Raw genomic sequence first — 26,159 nt, 5'->3', positions numbered from 1 at the left:
TGGGGGAGCACTTTGGGGCCAGCGACCATAATTCTATTAGTTTTAAAATAGTGATGGAAAAGAATAGACTAGATCTGAAAGTTGAAGTTCTAAATTGGAAAAAGACTAATTTTGACAGTATTAGGCAAAAAATTCCAAAAGCTGACTGGGGGCAGATGTTCACAGGTAAAGGGACGGCTGGAAAATGGGAAGCCTTCAAAAATGAGATGAGAGTCCAGAGACAGTATATTCCGGTTCGGGTGAAAGGAAAGGCTGGTAGGTATAGGGAATGCTGGATGACTAGAGAAATTGAGGTTTTGATTAAGAAAAAAAAGGAAGCATATGTCAGGTATAGACAGAATAGATCGAGTGAATTCTTAGAGTATAAAGGCAGTAGGGAAATCAGGAGGGCAAAAATGGGACACGAGATAGCTTTGGCAAATAGGGTTAAGGAGAATCCAAAGGTTTTTACAAATACATGAAGGACAAAGGGGTAACTAGGGAGAGAATAGGGACCCTCAAAGATCAACAAGGCAGCCTATGTGTGGAGCCGCAGGAGATGGGGAGATACTAAACAAGTATTTTGCATCAGTGTTTACTGTGGAGGAGGACATTGAAGATGCAGAATTTGAAGAAATAGATGGTGACATCTTGAAAAATGTCTATATTACAGAGGAGGAAGTGGTGGATGTCTTGAAATGCATAAAAGTGGATAAATCCCCAGGACCTAATCAGGTGTACCTAAAATTCTGTGGGAAGCTAGGGAAGTGATTATTGGGCCACTTGCTAAGATATTTGCATCATCGATACTCACAGGTGAGGTGCCGGAAGAATGGAGGTTGGCTAATGTGGTGCAACTATTTAAGAAGAGTGATGAGAACAAGCCAGGGAACTATAGACCTGTGAGCCTGACGTTGGTGGTGGGCAAGTTGTTGGAGGGAATCCTGAAGGACAGGATTTCCATGTATTTGGAAAGGCAAGGACTGATTAGAGATTCAGCATGGTTTAGTGAGTGGGAAATTATGTCTCACGAAGTTGATTGTGTTTTTTTGAAGTACCAAAGAGGATTGAGGGCAGAGCAATCAACGTGATTTATATGGACTTCGATAAGGCGTTCAACAAGGTTCCCATGGGAGAGTGGTTAGCAAGATTAGACCTCATGGAATACAGGGAGAACTAGCCATTTGGACAGAATTGGCTCCAAGGTAGACAGCAACAAGGTGGTGAAGGATTGCTTTTCAGAATGGAGGCTTGTGACCAGTGTTGTGCCACAAGGATCGGTGCTATGTCCACTGTTTATCATTTATATAAATGATTTAGATGTGAACATAAGAAATATAGTTAGTAAGTTTGCAGATGACACCAAAATTAGAGGTGCAGTGGACAGCAAAGGTTAACTCAGATCTTGATCAGATGGGTCAGTGGGCTAAGGAGTGCAAATGGAATTTAATTTTGATAAATGCGAGGGTGCATTTTGGAAAAGTAAATCTTAGCAAGACTTAAAGGTAAGGTCCTGGGGAGTGTTGCTGAACAAAGACCTTGGGGTACAGGTTCATAGTTCCTTGAAATTAGAGTCACAGCTAGATAGGATAGTGAAGAAGGCATTTGATATGCTTTCCTTTATTGGTCAGTGCATTGAGTATAGGAGTTGGGAGGTCATGTTGCCTCTGTTCAGGACATTGATTAGGCCACATTTGGAATATTGTGTTCAGTTCTGTTCTCCTTCCTATCGGAAGGATGTAGTGAAACTTGAAAGGGTTCAGAAAAGATTTACAAGGACGTTGCCAGGGTTGGAAGATTTGAGCTATAGGGAGAGGCTGAGTAGGTTGGGGCTGTTTTCCCTGGAGCGTCGGAGGCTGCGGGGCGACCTTATAGACGTTTATAAAATCATGAGGGGCATGGATAGGATAAATAGACAAGATCCAGAACTAGAGGACATAGGTTTAGGGTGAGAAGGGAAAGATATAAATGGGACTTAAGGGACAACATTTTCACGTGTGTATGGAATGAGCTGCCAGAGAAAGTGTTGGGAGACTGGCACAATTGTAGCATTTAAAAGGCATCTGGATCAGTATATGAATAGGAAGGGTTTAGAGGGATTTGGTCCAACTGCTGGCAAATGGGACTCTATTACTTTAGGATATCTGGTCAGCATGGACGAGTTGGAACGAAGGGCCTGTTTCCGTGCTCTACATCTACAAAGCTTCTTTGACTGTTTTCTAAATTATACCACCTAAAACAAGGGTATCATGGGCTTGGTGATATTACCATCCGCAAGATACCCACTAAATTACATGTTGTCCTGGCTTGGAACTTATGTCACTGTTCTTTCAATGTTGGTGGGTCAAAATCCTAAACTCCTTCTCTGACGAGTCTGGGAGATTGTATCTATGTCACGTAGACAGCAACAATTCAAGCTGGCGACTCTACCTTCTCAAGCAATTAGAGATTGACAACAAATGCTCCAAATTGTGTTTTGTTTGAGGCAGTTATAAAGAGCCAAATTTCTCTCCCTGTGCACCACACCAGGCCTTTTATCCCCACCTGATTCCAGTCTTCTGTAGCATTTTATTTATTTATTTCAGTACCTGATTTGAATTAGACTTCTCCACCTCTGATTTTTACAAACTCTTTCAATCCTTATTCTTTCCACTCATTGATATAATGCGATACATGGTTAATTTTGTTCACTGAGGTCACAGATGTCATTTTGGCTTTGCTGTGCCACTTACAGTAGCATCATGGAGAAATAATTTAAAAACTTAAGTGGAGAATAAATATGCTGTAAGATGCCCTGTTCCATCAGACTCCCAACTTGTGGTTGTGTACTCTAAGAAAGAATGTACAGTTACATAGAAATATCCTGGGCGGCATGGTGGCACAGTGATTAGCACTGCTGCCTCACAGTACCAGAGACCCAGGTTCGATTCCAGCCTTGGGCGACTGTGTGTGGAGTTTTCACATTCTCCCCATGTCTGTGTGGGTTTCCTCCAGGTGCTCCGGTTTCCTCCCACAATCCAAAGATGTGCGGGTTAGGTGAATTGGCCAATGCTAAATTGCCCAGTGTTAGGTGCATTAGTCAGAGGGAAAATGGGTCTGGGTGGTTTACTCTTCGGAGCGTCAGTGTGGACGAGTTGGGCCGAAGAGCCTATTTCCACACCGTAGGTAATCTAATCTTTATTCTTATACAGCAAGTGAAATAACTACCAATTGATCAACTAATATAGAAATCTCACTCGATGGAAAGAAATTTGACCTTGTGATTTTCTGCATGGCTTTGCACCCAAGTTTCAAATGTTATATTTGACATGAATGTTTTTAATCAGTTTATTTTGTTTTTTAATTTTTGCAAACAAAAGAAACACCATTTTATATATATAAAAACTTGGCAAATTTAACAGTGCTGCTTTGATAACCACTTCTAGTTTATTTTTTCTTGGCTCAGAGGTAACTTGCAGAGAAAAAATTATCATAGCATATATTTAAAAATTGGTCATAGAATACCCTCTCTAAAGTTGTACAATTAAACAAGTTTTATTATTTGAGTATTTGTTTTTTAAAGCAGTTGAAATATGAGAAATTGCCTGTAAGAATTTGAATTCAGTCAGTTCTTCTCACATATTGCTACAATATGCTACAATAATTTAGAAGCACCGTATTTAAGTTTACAATGTACTAAACACACCATTTAGCTCAGTGTGGAAATGAACATAAAGCAGTTTGTGAATTGGAATATAATGTTGTATTTGTACCTGTGTATATGTTGCAGGTGTTGCTTTTTTTTTGTATTAGGGTGCAGGTATTTCACAGTTATCGAAGGATTAACAATCTTGACACAAACATTTATTTAACAGGTCAGAAGGAAGTAATCCTACAGCATATAACTTGCCTCCTACTCCAAAAGCCTGTCCACTGTCTTCAAGGCCCAAGTCAAGAGGGTGATGCTTCCCACTTGCCTGGATGAGTGTAACTTCACTAATGCTCAAGAGCTTAACACCATCCAAAACAAAGCTTCGCATCATGTTTACAAACAGCCACTCCTCCCACCACCAATGTACAGTAACAACAGTGTACAATCTGCAAAATGCACTATAGAAAGCCACCAAGGCCCCTGACACAGCACCTTCCAAATCCATGGCCACTTCCATTTGTAAGGACAAGGATTCATGAGAATACTTGTAAGCTTTCCTCCAAGCCACTCACTATCCTGAATTAAAAATATATCACTTCCTTCACTGGGTCAAAGTCTGGATCTCCCTCGAATGGCATCGTGGGTCTACCTACAGCACATGGACTACAATGGTTCAAAATGTCAGCTCACCACTACATTCTCAAAGGCAACTAGAGCTGGGCAATAAAAGCTGGTCCAACCAGCAATACTCACATTCCATGAATGAATAAACAAAAAGGTGTCTAGAGAGATTCTTAACTAAAAAACAATGTTGAAGGGTCATGGTGCAGCAAAACACCAAAATTGAAGTTAAACAGTAGATCAGTGCTCCAAGTTTGGATTTCAGAATGAAAGAAGGGATCTAATGTTTAGGATAATGTCTCCAAGATGTAATGCCAGAGCAGTACACGGGAACAGGAAGTTCTCTGACAGTTCACACACTACCCTGATTTGGAACAACGTCACCACCTCATTCCATAGCAACACTGTGGCTGTTCCTGTGCCAGTGCATTGCAGTGGTCAAGGAAGGTAGCTTGCACCACCTTTTCGACAATAACCAGGAATAGGCAATAAATGTGGCATTGCCCCATGTATTGCACCCTCAAACCAGTATCACAGAATGCCACTGACACCACCTTGATGAAGTGAGCTTGGAGCCTGACACGCAATAACAAAGGACTACAGAGCAAGGTACAGTCCAGCGTAGGAGTGGGGCTGAGTGGATAGGGACAGACAGGTATGTCTTCTATCATCATGAGTTATTGTATGATTCCTTCTGACTGCTAAGGAGCATACAGAACATTTTCTGGTGGGACTGAAGAATCAGACATTGTAATTCAGGTCAGAATTAATGACTTGAGAAAAATGTGGAGATCCTGCAGTCAAGAGTTAAGAATATGGGAAGTTAAAAACAGGCCCTTGATCTCTCTATTTATGTCCAGTATTAAGCAGTAGAAATAGGTTATTCTAAGTCAGAGGTTTTGGACGTGATGAGTGAAGGGCAAGTTTTGAATTCCAAAGATATTGGTATGAGTTCTTTGGTAGGTGAGACCTGTTTAAGATGAACAAGTGGAGGTGGGTCCAGTATCCTTTTGGGCAAGTTATGGAGTGCTCTGGATGTAGATTTAAACTGTTTTGGTAGAATTGGACATAAAGTTGTGTCTAAAAAGTAAAACAAAGTTCATAGACCTGCGCAAGACAGTTATGAATAAAACAAAATTAGGTGGGATCCATAGCCAATGCAAAGAGACCCAAGTTAGCAAATGCATGAAATGCAGTTAATCATGTTGGTGAGCTCTAGGTCTTGTAGGTTTATGATGTAAAGAGAACTGGTTTTGCTCAAAAAGAATGGGGGGTGGTTTGAATGTTTATACTTGGGGGGGGGGGGGGGGGGGAGAAAGTGTTATTCTTGCTTCAGAAAATTGTTGAAGTACTAGAAAGTGTGAATGGTTTGATGGGCAAAAAACTGAATTGCACTACTTGGGTGCAGTAAACAAAGTCTTTCGCACTATTTAAGATATTTTATAAGCCATCAAATAGTTGGCGTGAGATTTTCAAATGAATTACTGGATTCAAGAACAAATGTAATGTTAGGATACTTTAATTTATCCATTATTGAGTTGGACAGAGAAGGTGAGCAATTTCTGAATCATAAAACAAATTTTCTAAATTGGTTAAAAAGAGGAGACAGGAGGATATTTCTGCCCAAACCACTGAAGGTGTCAGGTAAGCTTAAAAAAAAATCAGTTTAAAACATGGAATTTTGGGTTTCATAAATAGAGGGGGCACAAAAGTTGTCCTGAACCTATGTAAATTATTATTTTGGCCCCAGCTCCAGTGTCGGTTGCAGTTCTGTGCATCGTACTTAGGAAGGACATGAATCTCATGGAGACGGTGCAGAGGAGATTCACTGGAATAGTCCCCGAGATGAGTTCAATGGATTGAGTCAAAAAATGTGTTTTTCCCTCGAGCAGAAACAGCTCCTAGATTTGATAAGTGTTTAAAAAGTAATTTGGTTTAGATTGTGGAAATTGGGAGAAACTCTTCTACTGGCTGAAGGGATAACTTGAGGATATAAGTTTATAACGATTTACTTAAGTACTGGAAGCAACTTGAGGCAAAATCTTTATCCAGCAAAGAGTTTGACATGTACTGACTGATAGTGATGGTTACACGTTGCAAAGGACCATGAAAGGTGTATTGATGTACTTGATGAAAATTTGCAGCGATATAGAGAACAAATAGGGATTGGTCTTTGGGTTGGAGCAGACTTGAGTTATCTTTCATGATGCACTGTTCTATAATTTTATGAAAGTAGAAAACTGATTTATATTCGATAATAATTTAAAAGAGAGATCGCGAAGAGTGGCATAACAAAGTTCATACAGAATAACTCAATCCAATAAAGCATCCATTTCTCATCCGGTGAATTAATTTTACAGATCCGACATCTGAACTCTAAGACCACAAAAACACGCTGCTATAATAACCCAATTCCCTGGTATAGTTTCCAAGTAGGATCACCTTTGCTTTCGGAGTTGAGTTAATGCACTAATGTGGTACCTTTCTAGCTTTTAAAAAAAAAGTAGAAAAGTACTTCCATTTTGTTGTTATAAATTCATAAATAATGTCCTCCTGACATTCGCCGAGGTAATTGTAATAATGCTATTACAAGCCTCATTATTTCACAAATGGCAAGTTCCAAGATAAATTATTAAAAGTATTCAAAACAAAATATAGCCAGAATTTGAGAGTGCTGTAAGCTTATTAAAGAATTAAGTTATTTGTATTTTAATAAATGTAGAGATTAATCCACAAAGTTAACAAAACACATTTTATCAGGGAATTCTGGGAAATTGTCCACGCATTTACAGACGAGCAGAAACGACTCTTCCTGCAGTTTACAACAGGCACAGATCGAGCACCAGTTGGTGGCCTTGGAAAACTCAAGATGATTATCGCAAAGAACGGACCAGATTCTGACAGGTAATGCATCCCTTTGTGAATTAGGTTTATTCCATGAAGGCACATAGTCTCTAAATGAAGAGATGCCAATTAGTTATATGGCAGCTGTCATACATCAGCAAAGCTGGTACAGGTTTGAACCCACCCTTGTTGGAGTTATTCATTTAACTCTAGCCAGCTATGCTGCTATCAGTTATCATTCCAAAATGCATTTGTATTCCAAAAAAATCTCTTCACTAAAGTTCACAGGTTCCAGCTTTGAACATCTGTGCATTTCTCTTTTGGTATTGATAGCTGTTAAGATTCTAGCTGTGTTAGAATTTGTTAATTTAACGTAATTGTAAACATTTCCAGTGGGGCCCTGCAGGGGTGTGAACTAAATGCATTCAACTTGTCACCACACATACTGAGCCTATAATATAAAACCTATACAAAGAAGGCTTCCTCCAAAGGTCACTGTATGTAACTGTATGAGGTGGCATTGAACCAAAACAATAAAGAAGGTTTGGTTCGACCTCTAATTGTTGAATTTTATAGTATGCGAAATATACATTCTGCTTATCCATTTGCATTGACTCTGAAAAACCATTTAGGCCTGCTCTATTTCTGAAACCTTCTTCAAATCTTTATCTTCGAATAATTATCCAAATCAATCAAAAACTTGAGGTTCTTGCTTTCATGGGATTTTTCTTGTAGAACACCCCATGCCATTAACAAAGATAATTTTTTTTTTGCGAGTCATAACTTTAGATCCTCTTGTTGCTGAGCCATTGTCCAGTAACAGTACATTTTCCCTGATGTGTCTCACCAAAGCTCTTTAGAGTTTTGAATACCTCCATCAGAATGCTTGAAAGCATTAGATTTCCATTCCATTGACTTCGAACTTGATCCATGGCGATTGCATGCAAGCAACTCCCCCTTTATCTCAAATATTTTAACTTCAAACTTAGTCTTCAAATTAACTCCACACATTTATAAATAAATATTGATTACTTATAATGAGCAATCCTCGTGAACTATCAGCATGGCTTGTTCTGTTTTGCTGTTATTGTATCTAATGTATCACTTTTTCTCTTCCAGGTTGCCAACATCTCACACGTGTTTTAATGTCCTCCTACTTCCTGAGTATTGCAGCAAGGAAAAGCTCAATGAGAGACTACTAAAGGCCATTACCTATGCCAAAGGATTTGGCATGCTGTAAAAGATATGAATGTAAAGCGTGTGATGAAAAGTAAAATTATGGGTGTCAGTGCCCCTTTTTTTTATATAAAGGCCATATGACAGTCATCTACAATAGTCACCCATGTCTGTGCCTCTCCTCCAGCAGACACTGGGCTGGAACAGCAGATTTCAGCAACTTGTACGAACAAATTTTTTTTTTGTTAGTGTGACTTTCATATCATTTGCTTGTATGTATAGTAAACTTTTTTTCTGAATATTTATTTTAAAGTTCAAGAAAAAAATTACTCAATCATACGTTTGTTACATTACTGAAATGAGCCTTTTTTGAATTTATGAAAGGAAAATCAAATTCTCCCAAATAACGTTCCTAAGATCAATGTATTTTTAAAATATGTACTATTATTTCCTTGTAGCCACTCAGTTCTGGATGCACTCTTTTTACTTCTTTCAATCCCTAGTCCCCGCATTGCTTTGGAACTTAATTTTTGAAGTGGTTTGGTGCAAGTGCTGCTGTTCTAGTCCCAGAGAGCAAATTTTTACTTACCTGTAAATCGAATAAAAATGGAAGGGAGAACCTGGAATGTTAACTGCGTTCTTGAAATCTTGCTTTAGTTACAGCACAACAATGCTTAGAAGGTTTTAGAGAGAAAAAAAATAAAAGAAAAACTTCACTGTTGGTAGTTCTCTCAAGTCTGGAAATATATTTTCTGTTCAAACTTTTAAACTACCGTGCTGGATCGCTAACCCACTGGGTTTGACTGTATTTTTTAAACTTCCGCTGCTTGTTTGATGTTTTCGGAGAACAAACCCACATGCAATGCTCGACACATTGCCAACGTTATTGCAAAATTAGTTGGAAAGATTACGTGGAATTAGTAGATGAAAATGTCCTTGCAAGAATTGGAGCAGAAGTTTCAGCTTTTGATTCTCTCAACAAATTTCTGGAATTTTCTAACTTTTTTTTTCTCATGTGCTGTACCTAACTAAACAATTTACAGGGACAACACTGTGTTTAATCCTATAGGCATTGCATTAATTCTAAAGGAGAAAAGGCTGATTGCATTCAAAATACTATATGATATTCAAAGTGTGGGTTGCTGACGAAATAAGGTTAACAGCACTATTTAAACAATTTTTACTCATTGACAAATGAACAAAGGATGTTAACATGAATGATACTAAATAAAACAGACTAAAACAATTTCTTTACTGTTTACTGGCACAATAAATGACTCAAATTAGCTAGAGTTTAAAATATTTGATAAAGTATCTTTCTATATGTAAAATAGAATTAAAAGTTAACATAGTGTTGATTGCAAGTAAATCATGGTGTAGAAAAGCAATTAAGAATTTGGAGGTTAATTTCCAGTGAAGGATTGACGGAAACCATTACTGCCCCTTTACAATTTAAAAACGTTATTTTATACTGAAAGATTTGTTGTACCCTGCACTGAACTTTTAACTTACCTCCCCCACCATCTTTTTTTCTCCCATGTTAGAAATAACTAGACCTCCTTGGAATTCTCTTTGATTCTTAAGACACTTCGGAACTGCTAATATGAGGTGTTTTATCACTCTGCTCAGGCTTGATTTGAAATCTAGGTTTCAGTGATGTTCAGTCATATGGTAGCGATCTGTGCTAGTAAAATCTTAATGGCTTTGTGTGCATTAGTTTGCTGTCTGATTTTTTTTTTTCCTGTGGTGTTTAATGGATAATTCTTGCAAGCACTTTTTTAATGTTGATCATAGACTGAACTATATTTGCTGCATTTTTGTTCATCTGCTTTGAACTTCTCATAAGGTTAATATGTTGCATTTCTTCTTGCTTTTACACATAATTGAACACTTCATGAAGCATTCTGGTAAACAGTTGCAACCAAAGTTGATAAGGTCTGATTGCAAACTTGAAACTTGCTCAGTCAGACATTTTTTTGCCGACTAAGGTTAATGTGGTCTGACTTTTTATTTTAAGTATTTTCCACATAATCCAAGGAAGCTTAAAGAAATGCATGTAAAAATAAACTATGCAAGTTACATCTTTCTGTTGGTCAACCCCACGTCTGACACTTTGTTAACACCTCAGTCTGTCACATACCTAATTTATCATGAAATTACAGTAAACTGAGTAGGCCATCTGGCCTGTTGCATCTGATCAACAATTTTGTTAGTCATGGCAGCTCTATCATTTTATAGATGACGTAAAACACACATCTTTTTGTCCATTGAGTCTTTGCTGGTAACTCTGGTTGTGTGCCTTTTCTCAATATTCTTTAAAATCTTAATTTCCCAGATAAGTATTTCCCTTTCAGTTGTCTCATTTGGTTATGCATTTTAACTGTCTACACACCATTCTGTTTTCTTGCAGCTATTTGATGGAAATATTTTCTGGAATAGCTTTATTCAGTTTAATTTCAGTTTTTAAGATAGTTAAGGATTCCATTACTAGATTCAGTGTTTGACTGTTTTCAGTTACCCATGACCAGTTTGCCCCCTCCAGACTCCATTCATCTACTAGGTGGTTAATCAGTTACTGAAATATTTAAGATTTGTTCGATGTGTATTAGATTACAAAATTTGCCATGTGACATGGTGTTGGAATTTCTAATGCTGGCGTACACTGCAAATATAGAATACAGACACAGCAATGTTAAAATTAGTGAAAGCTTAAAATAAATTGAGTACTAAAATAAATGCAACCTCAGTTGATGGCAGTATATTCAGGGTTCAGCCTAAAGCTTTAAATATGTAAAATTTTTCATATGATGTGAACTTCACAGACAAGGCTGGCATCTGTTGCCTCCTATTTGCCATTAAATGTGGTTATGTGGCAGTGCTCTCTTGAATTACTGCATTCCATATGATGTTGGTGGAGAGGCAGTTCCAGATGTTGACCCAATGACTGTTAGGGACCAGTGTTATTGATCCAACTTGGGCTGCTACATGGCTTTGAAGGGAGCTTGCCGATGATGTTTCTGTGTGTTCACTGACCTTGTCCTTTTAGGTAGTAGAAGTGGTGAAGCTGCTGATGCAGTGGCTCACTAATTCAGTACATTCTGTTAATGATACCCACTGTTGCAATGTGTGCTGCGATGGAGTCAGTAAACAGTTCAGATGATGGATGGGATACTGGTCAAGAGGTCTGCTTTGTCCTGGAGGGTATCAAACTGATTAAGGGATGGAGTTGCACTCAGGAAAGAAAAGGGTATCCCAGCACACTACTAAATTGCTCCTTGTTGATAATGGATAAACTTCTGTGGAGATGTAGAGGGATATACCTGTTACTCTGCATTGAAATTCCAACCTCTGACCCATACTTGTAGTTGCAGTGTTTATATGGTTGGTCCTGTTATGGTCTTAGTCATGAGAATGTTGATAGGGGATTCAGTGATAACAATGCTGTTGAATTTTATTTCTTGAGGGCACAGTTAGATTTTTTTCCTGTTGGAGATGAAGAGTCATTCCCTAAAATAAAATAAAATAAAATCTGTGATGTGAATATTACTTGCCACTAACTGCTCAAGCCTGAATGTTGACCAGGTCTTGCTGCATTCAGGTATGGTATGCTTCATCTACGGAGATGTGAATTGTACTGATCAATCAGATGGTAAACCTCTGCAGCAACATCCTGGGACAGATGTTTGCCCTTGCACACAATAACCATTTTACTTCTGTGCTGCAAGCTGACTCCAACTGGTGGAACATCTCCAATTCCTATAACTTTAATTTTACCAGGACTCATCAATTGACCAAGTGCAGCATTAATATTGTTTTGCTGTTTAATTTGGCCCCATTTATATATAATACTGAATTACCATTATTAAATGTGTTATGCAGATACAATATTTTGTCAAATTTAACAAGGCTAAAAATTAGTGACTGGTTTACATGCAGTTATTTTGGTATAATAATTGTTTTACTCAATTATATTTTTAACTTACTGTCTATGTGAAAATTTAAATATGTCTGCTCTTAACTTTGTTTTATTTGTAAACGTAATTGCACAATGATCGATGAATTTTTCCATGCTTAATTTAATTTATTCAGTAGTTATGTGATGTCTGTCTAGAATTGCCCTCCATTGCATGGTTTATATGATCATCTGTAAGGAGCTCGACATTGTCTTAACTTTACTGTTAGGCAAAATGGGATACTTTATACTTTGGGTTGACATAACATTTCTTCAAATTCAGCTGTCTCATCCTGAGCGTCTAATTTAAATTTTGCAAATCTAATATGCAAAATACCCTTACCTAGGTGTGGTTTGCAGAAACTTTTCACAAGTTACCACTTTTTTTCTATTAAATTGGGCCAGCCAATCCTGCAAAATTGTTAAAGCTTGTACTCTTTGTGATACCAGACATTGAAACAGAGCATTAAAAATACTGTTGGATTTATCATTTTGAAAAATTGCAGACGAATAGAGGTTTCAGGCTAAAGAGAATGGAATATTCTCTCAATAATAAAATCCTTGGGTTTTAAAAGTGCTATAATTTATTTAGTTCTTACAGCAATAGTACAGTCTACTAATGTACGTGAACATTCCGTGAATTTTGGGCTTTCTAGATTTTGTTGCAAAGATTTAATCTAGCTTTTATTCCAACTATTGTCCCATTTGCAACAATATGAGCAATTCAAACTTAATATGTATTGGGAATATTTTTGGCATAGAAATTGTGCAAGCATTGTTTGAATTAGAAGGGGTGATAGTAGGCTAGGCCAGTCTTAAGTAATAAAATTGAAACCCACATTGTATATTTCCAAACGAAAATGCCTTAAATCACTGATTTATTTTCCTTTGCATTATCTTCATAATTGCAAGTAAACTTACTTCAGTTGTGCCTGTAATGTGTTTGTGTGTTAATCAATTATCTGACACATTGAGTCTACTTTTTGGTCTTTGGCTGATCAAAATTCACCCATTTAAATCACTGGGTTTAGCGATGACAGTCTATTTCTTAATACTCCATGCAGATAACTGAGTGAGAAAACATTCCAAAGAATGCCCTGAAGGCATGCATCAGGACCATTATCAGATGGATTTGGCCAGGGTTGTTATCAATGAGTACATTAATTGCCCCATTAACCTGTTTGACTGAACCAACCAAGCAGTTTATATATCCATATTGACACAAACGTTACAATTATTTAGAGCATCTTGTGCAATGATCTTTAGATCCTGATTACCCATAACAGCAAATCTACACTCAGTTATTAGTTGAATCCAATATCCCCCAACATAAGTAAAGAACATAAAGGTGAGTGGACCTCCTGCATTTCTGAAATAATTCCTTTACTCTATTAAAGCTGTAGAAATTGGTTCAAATGTACAGCCAGATTGCCCCTTCACTTTTGTCCTTGAAACTGTTGAAAATGAGGCTTCCTGGTAAGTCCGTGATTGCTGACAGCAGACCCCTGGAGAAACATGAGCTGCTTTAAAATTACATGGACTTGTCTGATAACCCTGTTTGTCAACTTTTCCCCTCTCATCTGGGGGAGGGGGGGGGGGGGCGGGTTTGGAATTTAATAGCTTGAGGTCTGCGTTGTGATTTTCATGCATCTGCTAACTAATTCCAATAATGTTTCTCGGGCTTGAATATACATTGAGCGATAAGAGCTTTTGTGGTGCTGTGGAACCAAAAGGCTGAAATTGATTAAATTGACTTAACCATCACACTGGTGTTGCTATCCAGGCATAGCTAGGTTGTTCTACCAGTTGATTCAGTATTTTCAATCTGAGTCAGTTTTGTAATTTAAGGAATTCCATTATTGGTTTTCATGAACTGTATTAGGCTAATCAAAGGGTTTGCTGAAGCTGGAAAATGCAGTTAGGCTTAAGGTCTCTTTTTGGATAGCCACAGATAAAATGGACCAAATAGCCTTCTGTACTGTAAATTTCTATATTCCAATATTATTTAACTTGGACCGTTCTTATTCATCATCTCTAATTCTGTCTTGACATATCAACTACTCTTGAGTGCTTACAGATAAGTTGATATGAATTAGGTAAAAAACAGTGACTCATTTGATACGGTTATATTGGTGAGGAATAAGTAGAGTTAAACAGATTGCAAGACATTTGTTCCTCTGTAATTGTGACTATGAAAATTGACTTTGAAAAGGCTTGTTGGACCTGAATAATAAACTTATGGAGGTTTGACGATCCATCATTCGGGAGACTTTTTTCAGGACTCGGGTGAGATGTGAATTCCATGATGTGGTAAATTGTGGAAAAAGCAGAGGCTGGGACAAGGAGCCTATCATTCCATCCTGATAGCTGCTTTCAAGGTCTAAATCTTGAAAGAAAGGTAGTGCTGCTGTAGGATGATTTGAATTAAACAGATGGATACCACCTTAAGGTCTTCAAATACAACTTTGACTTATGAGCAATGCAAACTGCAAGTAGAAAGCCCAGTTGAGCTGATTTGTCTACCTTTATCAAGAAGTGTTCTCCCTTTTGAGGTAAAGCAAAATTTAGAGGAATAAAAAGGTTAAGTCACCAAAGTCCTCCCAGATCATCGGACTGCTCTGTAATTAGAGAAAGACAACTGATGTTGGTTTAACCTGAGGATCACCAAGCATCTAGCAAGGTTCAGAAGGTGGGACCATCATGGTAATCTCAGCTGCTACAGGAATTGAATGTATGCTTGTGGTGTTAACCTGCAGTGTAAACCAGCCATCAATCAACTCAAGTTAACCAATTCCCATCAGAGGAATTATCTGTAAGGGACTGTTTGAGGCCAGAACGTGGTTTCTGCCATGTAACAGAGCATATTTATTTCTGATGTAGTGTTGCCCAAGTGTCGTCTTTCTAGAAAAAGGGAAGTTTTCTACAGAAAGTGGGTAGGAGGGCTGTTAGACAACACTAAGCCCATTTATTCAGCTTTTGGCCCATCACCTTGGAGGCAGATTACTATCTAAATACTGCTTAAATGTTACAAGAGTTTCTGACCATTTTTCGAGCAGAGTGTTCCATATTCCTACTACCCGAGTGAAAAACCTCAACTGACCTCTTAGCCTTCTACCGCTTACCTTAAATATATGCCTGGTTATTGACCCATTAAAGAAGTGTTTACCTATCAACCCTTCCTTTGCGCTACATAGTCCTACATTTATTTCAGGCCCCTCCCAACCTTCACTGTTATAAAGAAACCAACCCCAACCTATCCAGTCTTTGTACACTGTTCAGATTCTCCAACCCAGGCAGCATTCTGGTAAATTTCCTCTGCCCCCACTCTAATGAAACAATATCTTTTCTATAGTGTGACCAGACTTGCACAAAGTACCTATGGCCTAACTAGTGTTTTACGCTGTCCCACCATAACAACCCTAATATTGCCTTTATTTACAAGGTGTAGAATACAAGCATCCTATGTGCTGCCTTAATCACGTTATTTATTTGGTCCGCTGCCTTTAACAATCTGGATATGCACACAAAGGACCCTCTACTTGCTATTGTGCCCTCCAATACTTAACACTTTTCAGGATTGAATTTCATTTGCAACTACCCTGTCCAGTTTGATCACTGATATCCTATTTCTCTGCTTACCAATTTTAATGTCATTTACAGATGACTTGATCATATTAATTTTCACCTTCCAATTGTCCCTGTCAGGGCCAGCAGTTTGTGAACACCGCCTTGTGGCATGGTTTTATATGGTGTAAATTGTTTTTCCTAGGGATTTAAGTTTGCCTTTGAACAAGTTGATGTTGGATACCATTTTGTTTTATTTTAAAACATTACTAGACTCATTCTGTAGGGATAGCAAAATTATGTTATGAATAGTTTGCTAGATTGTATTGCCAATTTTCTTGTCATCAGTTCTGGAATGAGTGTTCACTTCCAGTTTCTTCCATCATCAAAAATGTTATAGTAATTGTTGTTTGTTTTTGGAATAATGCCTTATGGCCAGTGACTTCACCAAACTCCTGGGATATTTCATGACTTCAACCTAATTTTGCAATTGAATAAGGAAAAATCACAACTACTTTAATTGTTTTCTTTACATAGTTCTAATATGTTCCCATTTGAAACATCAAACAGTTCTGCTTTATTACATGAATATTTTTAAAGCAAAACATACAGTTGGAATACATTGATAGAATGGAATTATCTCCTTCAGTATAAAGGATTGTAAATGTCTATATTGTCATAAATTTTCTGAACAATATTACACTTTGAATAATTTGTGATTTTGAAGTACAAGTTCTTTGGACTTCGAACTTTATTTAGTTTTGAAATTTTATGAAGTATTTATGTACTGACCTTACAGTATACATAATGTAGTAAAGTGAATCCAGTATACAATGTCAAGGTAAGTCAACGACAGAAGACATAAATTCACTTTCACCAGTTTACAATTTGGAGTCTGTAGATATGTCAGCACAGGGAGATTTGGGATGGTGGTTGGTTATGGTAAAGGATCGTAACAAATGCGGTTCATCAGTGTTACCTGTCCAAATTAAAGTTGATGACATTGTTTAGCTGGAGGCTTGGTGGGCCAAAGTATTAGACAAATCTCAATGGATTAGGAGAGGACAAGATCAAACTTAATGTGCTCGCTGTCTCATACAAAAAAGACCATTTTGAAGAGGCAATAGGCTGAAATGAAGCTGTAATACCTTCCACTGATGAAACAGTACAGCAAAGGCAATTGTCTCATTCAAAGGTATTGAATTAATTTCGAAGAATGTTTAAAACTTTTTCAGGGTTTTAAAATTGTACAGGAATTAATTAACTTATTTGGTGATCAAAACCAGTACATGACTTTGCAATCATTGATATGGAAGCAGTACCACTAGTTAAGATACGCAGTCATGTGGCAAGACCCAAAAGCAGGTATTTTTGAACATTCGCGTTAGGCCAAATCACTTTTATGGAAGACTTACTTTAGTACCTGTTTTCGCTAACCGAAAGAGGGTTTTCACTTTTTCGAAAAAGCGCATGTCGCAAGAGTGGCACCACCAGGCGCCTTCCCAATGAACTACACTCCGCATCAAGCCGTCATAGCTTTGAATTGTGTCTGCCCTGATGGATCCAGGCAACAATGAGATGTTAATAGATTACCCTCTTCCTCTCTCTCCTATACCCCAATCTTCTGTACCCCCCCAACCTCCAACAGCCTTTACTACATAATTAAAAATCTCACAACACCAGGTTATAGTCCAACAGGCTTAATTGGAAGCACACTAGATTTTGGAGCACCGCTCCTTCATAAGGTGATCACTCTTACTACATGTTAGTGTTTAGGTTTTGTGTTTTTTTTAGGGGGTGGTCTAGAAATGCTCAAATTTTTCCTGTATAAGTTAATGGTAATTGCTTCTTTGCTTTACACCTTTTTGGCTTAAGAACTGTTTCATAGGAACGCTCTACGTTTGGATAGTGAGGGGATACCTGTACTGCTGTAAAAACCCAAGAGCTGCAACAGAATGGTGAACCGAGAAGGCATGTTTACAAGGAGCTGTTTGTGTAATGCAGCTAAAAGAAACTTAAAAGATTGGGTTGGAGCAAAGATTGTGAATTAGATAATTCAATGGTTTTTGTTGTACTAAACCATTTCATGAGGTTTATTCAAGGAATCTGTGCCATGAAAAATTGTGAACCTGAGTGTATTCTTCAGGAGTGTGCCATTTGAATGCTGATTATCTGCAGGAACTTTTGGTCTAATGTTCCTGCTAACAAAAGGAACTTGAGGGACAAATCAACTGAATGGCAAAATGAAAGGTCGTATGCAGTAGAAACTGAATGCTGTGAAACTGGTGGCACGTGACTGGGAAATGATAGGGATGTTTCTGGTTGTTTTAATATTTTTGTATGACTGTTTCAAGAGAGATTTATCAATTTTGAATATTTTGCTTGTATAATTTGCATTTGGTTCTTATTTGTTAAAATATATAAAAGGTGACACACAGCTTGTAGCCTCTTTGGGAGTCTGTTTAGTTCAATGGTCTACACAGAAATTATAACACTATATTACAACATGAATCTCTCTCTAATGATAAACCGATCACTATCCTGAAGATCAGATGAGTCAAGTCATTTTAAGGCCAGAATGTTTGAACATTACATTTTTGGTCTATAGTTCTGTTAGTTAGCTATCGTACGCACATTTATGGATTTCAACGATTGAGACTCTAAGCTACTAAGAAATGCACAGGTTATATTTTTGTTTCCGTACAATGGACTGCAGGACACTTGTGCCCTTGGGACACTATTTTTAACCTATATCAGAGAGCTGGTTGAAGAAGAGTGGTCTTTCTTCCAGTCCTGCATTCTATCTAAATAATCTATTATGCACCCATTAGTCTTACTGAATTAAAGTTAATTTACTGGTGTGTTCACATCTGCACAGCAGGGACACTAGTGACCAGTCAACCAGTCAGAGCAAACGTTTTGATGTGATAAACTCCCCGAGCATAAGAATCAAGTGCCAATAATCATGCTCAACAGTTCCCAATGATTCAGAATGGTACAAGTCTAGGAATTAGTGCAGCCAGGCCCCTGATAGCATGATGGAGCTGTACATATTTGGAAACCTTAGATACTTGATATTAATGAAGTGCACTCTTCAAACATTTGGCTAGACATTAGAAGAAGAACAGAAGCATTTAGACAAGATCATTCCCCCTGTCTATCAGGATCTACAGCTAGTGCTGTTTACTTGTGGGCAGAAACTATGGTCATTTTATTGCTGAGAGGAGATGTGGATGCATTTTAACTTGCATGCATCAGGACATGCAAGAATACCAGATTTCAAAAGGAGCAGTTTGTCCTGATGGGTGCCAAGCAAAAAGCGTCAAGGTTCATTTAACCACTTGTCTTTTAAACCAGAAGTTGCAGCCTTTGTAACATGTTACAAAACACATTTTTCAACAACCATGACAGAGAGTTTATTTCTTTCACATCAGCTTTATCATGAATATTGATTTGCACATTGTTTTGGTCATGTGCTGTACTTGGGTGTTGGCAAGTCCTGGATCAGTCAATATGAAATGCCCTTTGATAATCTACTTATGATTCTTGTTATCTACAATTATTATTATGACAGAGGTTTGTTATTCTTCTACAAATTGATACAATAATTCAGTTGAATTCTGACCCTAAAAAACATTTGATTTTAAAGAAGAAACATTTCCAAGATTGAAGTCATTTCAAAACCTTTGTCATTAGTACTTTATAAATATCACATCTATACAGTGTAGTGGTGAGCAATTGCACTCCAAGTTGAATTGAGGACTGTTGATTTTGTTGCTCAGTGGCAGCATTCTTGTCTGAGAGTCAGAGGCTTATGGGCATGCCACTCACTAGTCCTACTATGACTGAGGTGCCAGCTTTCCAATGAGAATATGTCTGCATTTCCAGGTAGACTTCTGTAAAGAATTGTAATATTTTTTTAAAAACAAGAGAATTCTCCCTAGCATCCTACTCGATGCTAATCCTTCACTTGTTGTGAAAGGTACAAGATAAATTTACTAATCTACTTCAGTAAATACATTCATTTTTACATTTTGGAGATGTTTATTGAACTTTCTAATGCTATCTTCCTTTATTGATCACAATTATAAGCAACGGGTGAAAGGCTATCAAGGATAGGTAAGAATATGGAATTGAGCATACAATCAGATGAGCAACTCATTAAATGGAAGAACAGACTCTTGATGAGCAGAGAGATCTCAGTGTCCAGGTACACAGATCCTTGAAAGTTGTCACCCAGGTTGACAGGGTTGTTACGAAGGCATACAGTACTTTAGATTTTATTAATAGAGGGATTGAGTTCTGGAACCATAAAGTTATGCTACAGCTGTACAAAACTGATGCGGCCGCACTTGGAGTACTGTGTAAAGTTCTGGTCACCGCATTATAAGAAGGATGTGGAAGCTTTGGAAAGGGTGCAGAGGAGATTTACTAGGATATTACCTGGTATGGAGGGAAGGTCTTACGAGGAAAGGCTGAGGGACTTGAGGCTGTTTTCATTAGACAGAAGAAGGTTCAGAGGTGATTTAATAGAGGCATATAAGATAATCAGAGGGTTAGATAGTGTGGACGGGGAGAGCCTTTTACCAAGTATGGTGACGGCGAGCACGAGGGGAGCATAGCTTTAAATTGAGGGGTGATAGATATAGGAGAAAGTGAGGACTGCAGATGCTGGAGACCACAGTTGAGAAGTGTGGTGCTGAAAAAACATAGCAGGCCAGGCAGCATCCGAGGAGCAGGAGAATCGACGTTTCTGGCATAAGCCCTTCTTCAGGAATGAGGCTGGTGTGCCAAGCGGGCTGAGATAGAGATAAAAGGTAGGGGCACTGGGAATACGATAGGTGGAAGGAGGTGAGGGTGAAGATGACAGGCCGGACAGGGGGTGGGGGTGGAGAGGTTGGGAAGAAGATTGCAGGTTAAGAGGGCGGTGCTGAATCCAGGGGAAATGAGGAAGCTGGAGAAATCTACGTTCGTCCTGTGTGGTTGGAGGGTTCCTAGGGGGAAGAGGAGGCGCTCTTCCTCCAAGTGTCATGTGGCCAGGGTCTGCATGTCCTTGGCAGAGTGGGAGGGGGAGTTAGTGTTCAGCCACAGGGCGGTTGGGTTGGTTGGTGCGGGTGTCCCAGAGGTGTTCCGCATGTAGACAGCCCCTCTCCCCAATGTAGAGGAGACCACATCGGGTGCAGCGGATACAGTAAATGATGTGTGTACAGGTGCAGGTGCATTTGTGACCAATATGGAAGGATCTATTGGGGCTTTGGACGGAGGTGTGGGCGCAAGTTTTGCACTTCTTGCGGTTGCAAGGGAAGGTGCCGGGAGTGGAGGTTGGGTTGGTGGGGGTGTGGACCTGATGACGGAGTCGTGGAGGGAGTGGTCTCTCTGGAACGCTGATGGGGTGGGGAGGGAAATATATTCCTGGTGGTGGGGTCTGTTTGGAGGTGGCGGAAATAACGGAGGATGATATGATGTATCTGGAGGTTGGTGGGGTGGAAGATGAGGACCAGTGGAGTTCTGTCCTGGTGGCGATTGGAGGAGCTGGGTTCAAGGGCGGAGGTGCGGAAAGTGGTGGAGATGTGGTGGACAGCATTATCAACTACATCGGAGGGGAAATTGCAGTCTTTGAAGAAGGAGGCCATTTGGGTTGTTCGGTAGTGGAATTGTTCCTCCTGGGAGCAGATGCGGCGGAGGTGAAGGAATTGGGAATATGGGATGGCGTTTTTACAGGGGGCAGGGTGGGAGGTGGTGTAATCTAGGTAGCTGTGGGAGTCGGTCGGTTTGTAGTAGATATAGGACAGATGTCCGAGGTAGTTTTTCTATTTAGAGTAGTAAGAGTATGGAATGCTTTACCTGCAACGGTAGTAGATTCGCCAACTTTAAGTACATTTAAGTCGTCATTGGACAAGCATATGGATGTACATGGAATAGTGTAGGTTAGATGGGCTTCAGATTGGTATGACAGGTCGGTGCAACATCAAGGGCCGAAGGACCTGTACTGCGCTGTTATGTTCTATTTTAACACATGTTTGGGTGTACCTTTCTATCTGTGTAGGTTGAAAACAATTTACAGTTTCAAGTAACCATTCATTCAAGCCTTCCTCCATGAAGTGTGATAAAACCTGTATAATACTTGCGACTCCCCATTTTGATCATGTTCGCACTTTTAAAGACAGCAAAAACCAGCAAATAATCCCAAAGTTGCAAACTGCTTGATTATAGACTCAGCTCAACCCATTTACTCCCAAGTTCCACTACAGTATCTGTTTGTTTTCATTATTCGATGTTGACCAGTCATTTTCTGAGATTCCAGTTTTATGCCCCCAACTAGTCAGGAGCAATCTATATTGGTTTTGATGATTTCTATTCATGCTGAATGATTATAAATTACATTTCCAAATGTAAATTCCATTTAAGCGATGTATGAATATCTATGGATTGCCACAATATTAACTGTTCAACAGCATTAAAAAGTTCAATAAACAGCTCCAAAATGTAAAAATGAATGCATTTGCTGAAGTAGATTAGTAAATTTATCTTGTACCTTTCACAACTATTAACTATACGCTGTAAGGTTTGGGGGAAATCTCCTGTTTGATTTGTTTTTAAATTAACTACCTGACATCAACATGTTTTAAAGGTTCAGCCCAGTTCAACGTAAACAGACTTGGTTCAACAGGGTATTCTCCATTCTTCAAAGTTTGTGAGAAGATTTGTAGCTCAGGTGCTCGTTGCTGTGGTTCTGTTCGCCGAGCTGGAAGTTTTTGTTGCAAACGTTTCGTCCCCTGTCTAGGTGACATCCTCAGTGCTTGGGAGCCTCCTGTGAAGCGCTTCTGTGGTGTTTCCTCTGGCATTTATAGTGGCCTGTCCCTGCCGCTTCCGGTTGTCAGTTTCAGCTGTCCGCTGTAGTGGCTGGTATATTGGGTCCAGGTCTATGTGTTTGTTGATGGAGTTTGTGGATGAGTGCCATGCCTCTAGGAATTCCCTGGCTGTTCTCTGTTTGGCTTGCCCTATAATGGTAGTGTTGTCCCAGTCAAATTCATGTTGCTTGTCATCTGCGTGTGTGGCTACTAGGGATAGCTGGTCGTGTCGTTTCGTGGCTAGTTGATGTTCGTGGATGCGGATCGTTAGCTGTCTTCCTGTTTGTCCTATATAGTGTTTTGTGCAGTCCTTGCATGGGATTTTGTACACTACGTTAGTTTTGCTCATGCTGGGTATCGGGTCCTTCGTTTTGGTGAGTTGTCTGAGAGTGGCTGTTGGTTTGTGTACTGTTATAAGTCCTAGTGGTCGCAGTAGTGGTCCCATGCAAGGACTGCATGAAACACTATTTGACTGGGACAACACTACCATTATAGGGCAAGCGAAACAAAGAACAGCCAGGGAATTCCTAGAAGCTTGGCACTCATCCACAAACTCCATCAACAAACACATAGCCCTGGACCCAATATACCGGCCACTACAGCGGACAGCTGAAACTGACAATCGGAAGCGGCAGGGACAGGCCACTATAAATGCCAGAGGAAACACCACAGAAGCGCTTCACAGGAGGCTCCCAAGCACTGAGGATGTCACCTAGACAGGGGACGAAACGTTTGCAACAAAAACTTCCAGCTCAGCGAACAGAACCACAGTATTCTCCATTCTGTAAGAATTCCAAAATTATTCTCTGCACTGTCAGAAACTTCTCTAATGGATTATGATTTCATGAATATTTGAATTTATACAGATTTCAGACATCTGACCCCTTTAAAATAAATGCTGTCTTGCAGAAGACCATCTCCACTTCTTAGTGGTCATTTATAATGTTCGTTGAAGATTAGAGAGCTGGTTGGTTGTTTATATTGGACACAGGTACATGTTTATATATAAAAGCAAGACTACAGATTCTGGACATCTGAAACCATTCTGAAGAAACTCAGCAGGTCTGGCAGCACCAATTCAGAAGGAAAGTCCTACTGCATGTGAATTATTAACTTTTTTTTTCCTCTCTCTGCTGCCAGATCTGTTGAGTTTCCTCAGCATTCTGTGTTGGTTGCCATGTTTACAAATGTTTTAATTAATTAAGCCCAGTAGTCTCAGCACTGAAGTGATCTGAACTCATTGTTAACATGCTGTCTATTGATGCTGCCTGACCTGCTGTGATCTCCAGCATTTTCTGTTTCCAATAATCTCTAACTGGGAACCAATTTTCTGATGTTTTATTGCCATCGTGTTTAGTTGCTGTGCTGCTTTTGATTTTGCAAACACTGATTTGTAACTAATGTAAAGAGGGATTTAAATCATATGGAATCGTGTTACAGGAAGAGGTCCTTTCTCCCATTTAGTCTGCACTGATTTTGTGCTAAATTGGAGAACCATAAGTGAAAAGATTGTTGTGCTGTCACAGGACAGTCTAACCGTCTTAAAATTCTGCTCAGGAACACGTAAAAAGTAGCTACGTTGTCTTCTAGCTTGTAAAACAGATGTAATGTCCTCCATGCTAGCGTATGGTGGAGCGAGCCACTGTACAGAGTCAAACAAAGGTGTAAGTTGTACCAATGTCTTTAGTTTCTTTAAATACATTACCGTCAGCTATGGATAAACTGAAATTCCCTAATTAGAAACAAAAACAGAAATTGCTAGAAAATCTCAGCAGGTCTGATAGCAGCTGTGGAGAGAAATCAGAGTTAATATGGCAGGTCGAGTGACACTTCTCTGAACTCTAATTACCTTCCCAAATCTTCAGGGGCGAGGGGCGCTTTGCCAATGAAAGTCTGTGTGTAATCGAGACAATATTGGAAATAACTAAAACTTCAACCCCACAACCAATTGAACTTAAGTAGGATACAACATCCTCCTGGCCTGGGGTGGAAAAACAGCCTTAACTATGACCAGGAAGCGCGCATGCAGAACCTCCCCAGACCAGAACATCAACAAACCCACCCCGAAGAGCAAAACCCGTCATCTAGTTTTTTAAAGGTCATGCTGCGGTGATGGAGCTCCTTGCCGGCAAAATGCCAGGGAATGGGCTCCAGGTCCAGATCAGGCCCGAGCTGTAGCTTCTTGCTGCTCTGTGCTCCCGCTGCCTGTAGCCTCTTGGAGTAATAATCCCCCGCTGTGGGGCTGTGCTGGTGCAGGAGGCTTGGTATTTCTTGCAGGAAACATTTCACCTTCTCCTCCAGTTGCAGGAGCCCGCTCAGGTAGGCGTGCAGCTCCAGCAGGGGGCACTTCTCTTCGCCCTCCCCCAGCTTCAGGAAGATGTGGAGGGGCGATTCCCTGGTGGTTGTGGCAGCACTCTGGTTGTTGCTACTCTTCCGCCGCTCGGGCTCAGAGTCTGGGGTCTGCCCGGTCCATGAGCCGGCCGGGGTGAGAGCCCTCGGCCGCCCGCCCCTGCTGGCCTTCTGCCTGGGGACAGATTGGCTGCTGGCCCTCGCTGCGGTGTATGGTCTCCAGGCAGGCGGCGCCACCTCAGGATCGGGAGCAGCGGCCGAGGTGTGCGGTCTCACCGCGGGGTGCCTGCCCTTCCTGCAGCAGCTGCTCCCCCGGGCTGCCCCACCAGGCACGCTCCCTCCTCCGGGAGGCGGTGGAGGGGAGCCCGCTGCTGCTGGGCTCCTGGCAAGCCCCTTCAGGATTCCCCCGACCGCCGCCTGGCTGCCGTCGCTGACCGTGGTGTGGAAGCCGGGCTGGCCACTGAGCTGGCGGAGCTGTTCGAGCAGCTCCCTCCTCCCCATCAGCCGGGCGTGGGCCAGCTCCGAGCGCCAGAGTTTGTTTCGAAAGCGGCGGTAGAGAACCCTCTGGTCAAGCGAGTAGGAGTCCACCACCTGCCTCTTCAGGGAATCCAGGAGGCTCAGTCTCTTCTGGAGCAACTGTTCCTCTTTCCAGTTCATGGACAGAATCATCTTGAACTGCTCGACGTCCCTCATTCCCTTGGGGGGCATCCCTTCTACCGAGGTGTCTGGCGCAAACGCTGTGAAATACACACACAGGAACACTCCCTTGTAAATCCGAGGCAGCTTCTGAAAGGTGTGATTCCAGCGAGAAACCGCATCCTGCCCTGGTAATTCAATCGCCTTTATGAAGGTAATTAACACGGGTTACAACATACCAAGCCAGTCATGCACCCTGTGCGTTGTCAGGGCGTTTAGGGATCTCGCGTCTCTGCCTGGCCACTTACAAACACTCCCTACCCCTCAGAAGCAGGGGAGCCCGAGGCTGGTTTGTGCCCAGGGAGTCACAGAACGGGAACCCCCTCCCAATCCTTGGCACACGCTCTCAAAAGCGTAACCAAGATTATTACTGTCACAAGACAGCTCTGTGAAATATGATGCCTGCTCTTTTTACTGCTGTATTTAAACATCAATGGACCAGAACCTGGCTGAGGCTAATCACGTGGATACAACTTTACTGGAACGCTGCATACTG

The 26,159-nt window shown here is 40.2% G+C and overlaps 2 protein-coding genes across 3 annotated transcripts in view; one reads left to right on the top strand and one right to left on the bottom strand.

The window, feature by feature from the left end:
* ube3a (ubiquitin protein ligase E3A) overlaps positions 1-8,972 on the top strand; it is a 67,948-nt gene extending 58,976 nt beyond the window's left edge. For both annotated transcript variants that reach the window (XM_043692269.2, XM_043692270.2), the window contains 2 exons: positions 6,992-7,135; positions 8,195-8,972. In XM_043692269.2, the coding sequence (XP_043548204.1) occupies positions 6,992-7,135; positions 8,195-8,315 (265 nt within the window). In that variant the 3' untranslated portion in view covers positions 8,316-8,972. The remainder of the gene's footprint in view (positions 1-6,991; positions 7,136-8,194) is intronic.
* Positions 8,973-23,333: 14,361 nt separating this feature from the next.
* LOC148149839 (uncharacterized) lies at positions 23,334-26,087 on the bottom strand. The gene has a single exon (XM_087988353.1). It carries the CDS (start codon positions 25,673-25,675, stop codon positions 24,668-24,670), a length of 1,008 nt encoding a protein of 335 aa, XP_087844479.1. The 5' UTR covers positions 25,676-26,087; the 3' UTR covers positions 23,334-24,667.
* Between the last annotated feature and the right edge of the window lie 72 nt (positions 26,088-26,159).

This window comes from Chiloscyllium plagiosum, unplaced genomic scaffold (assembly GCF_037043375.1).
Source record: "Chiloscyllium plagiosum isolate Xiang-an unplaced genomic scaffold, Cpla_swu_hap1 HiC_scaffold_6, whole genome shotgun sequence".
Taxonomy (NCBI): domain Eukaryota; kingdom Metazoa; phylum Chordata; class Chondrichthyes; order Orectolobiformes; family Hemiscylliidae; genus Chiloscyllium; species Chiloscyllium plagiosum.
The sequence above is the reverse complement of the archived record's forward strand: the minus strand, read 5'-3'. Positions and strand labels throughout refer to the sequence as shown.

Coding starts and splice junctions, on each gene's coding strand:
- LOC148149839 (XM_087988353.1), bottom strand. CDS start 25,675: ATGCCCCCCAAGGGAATGAGGGACGTCGAGCAGTTCAAGATGATTCTG.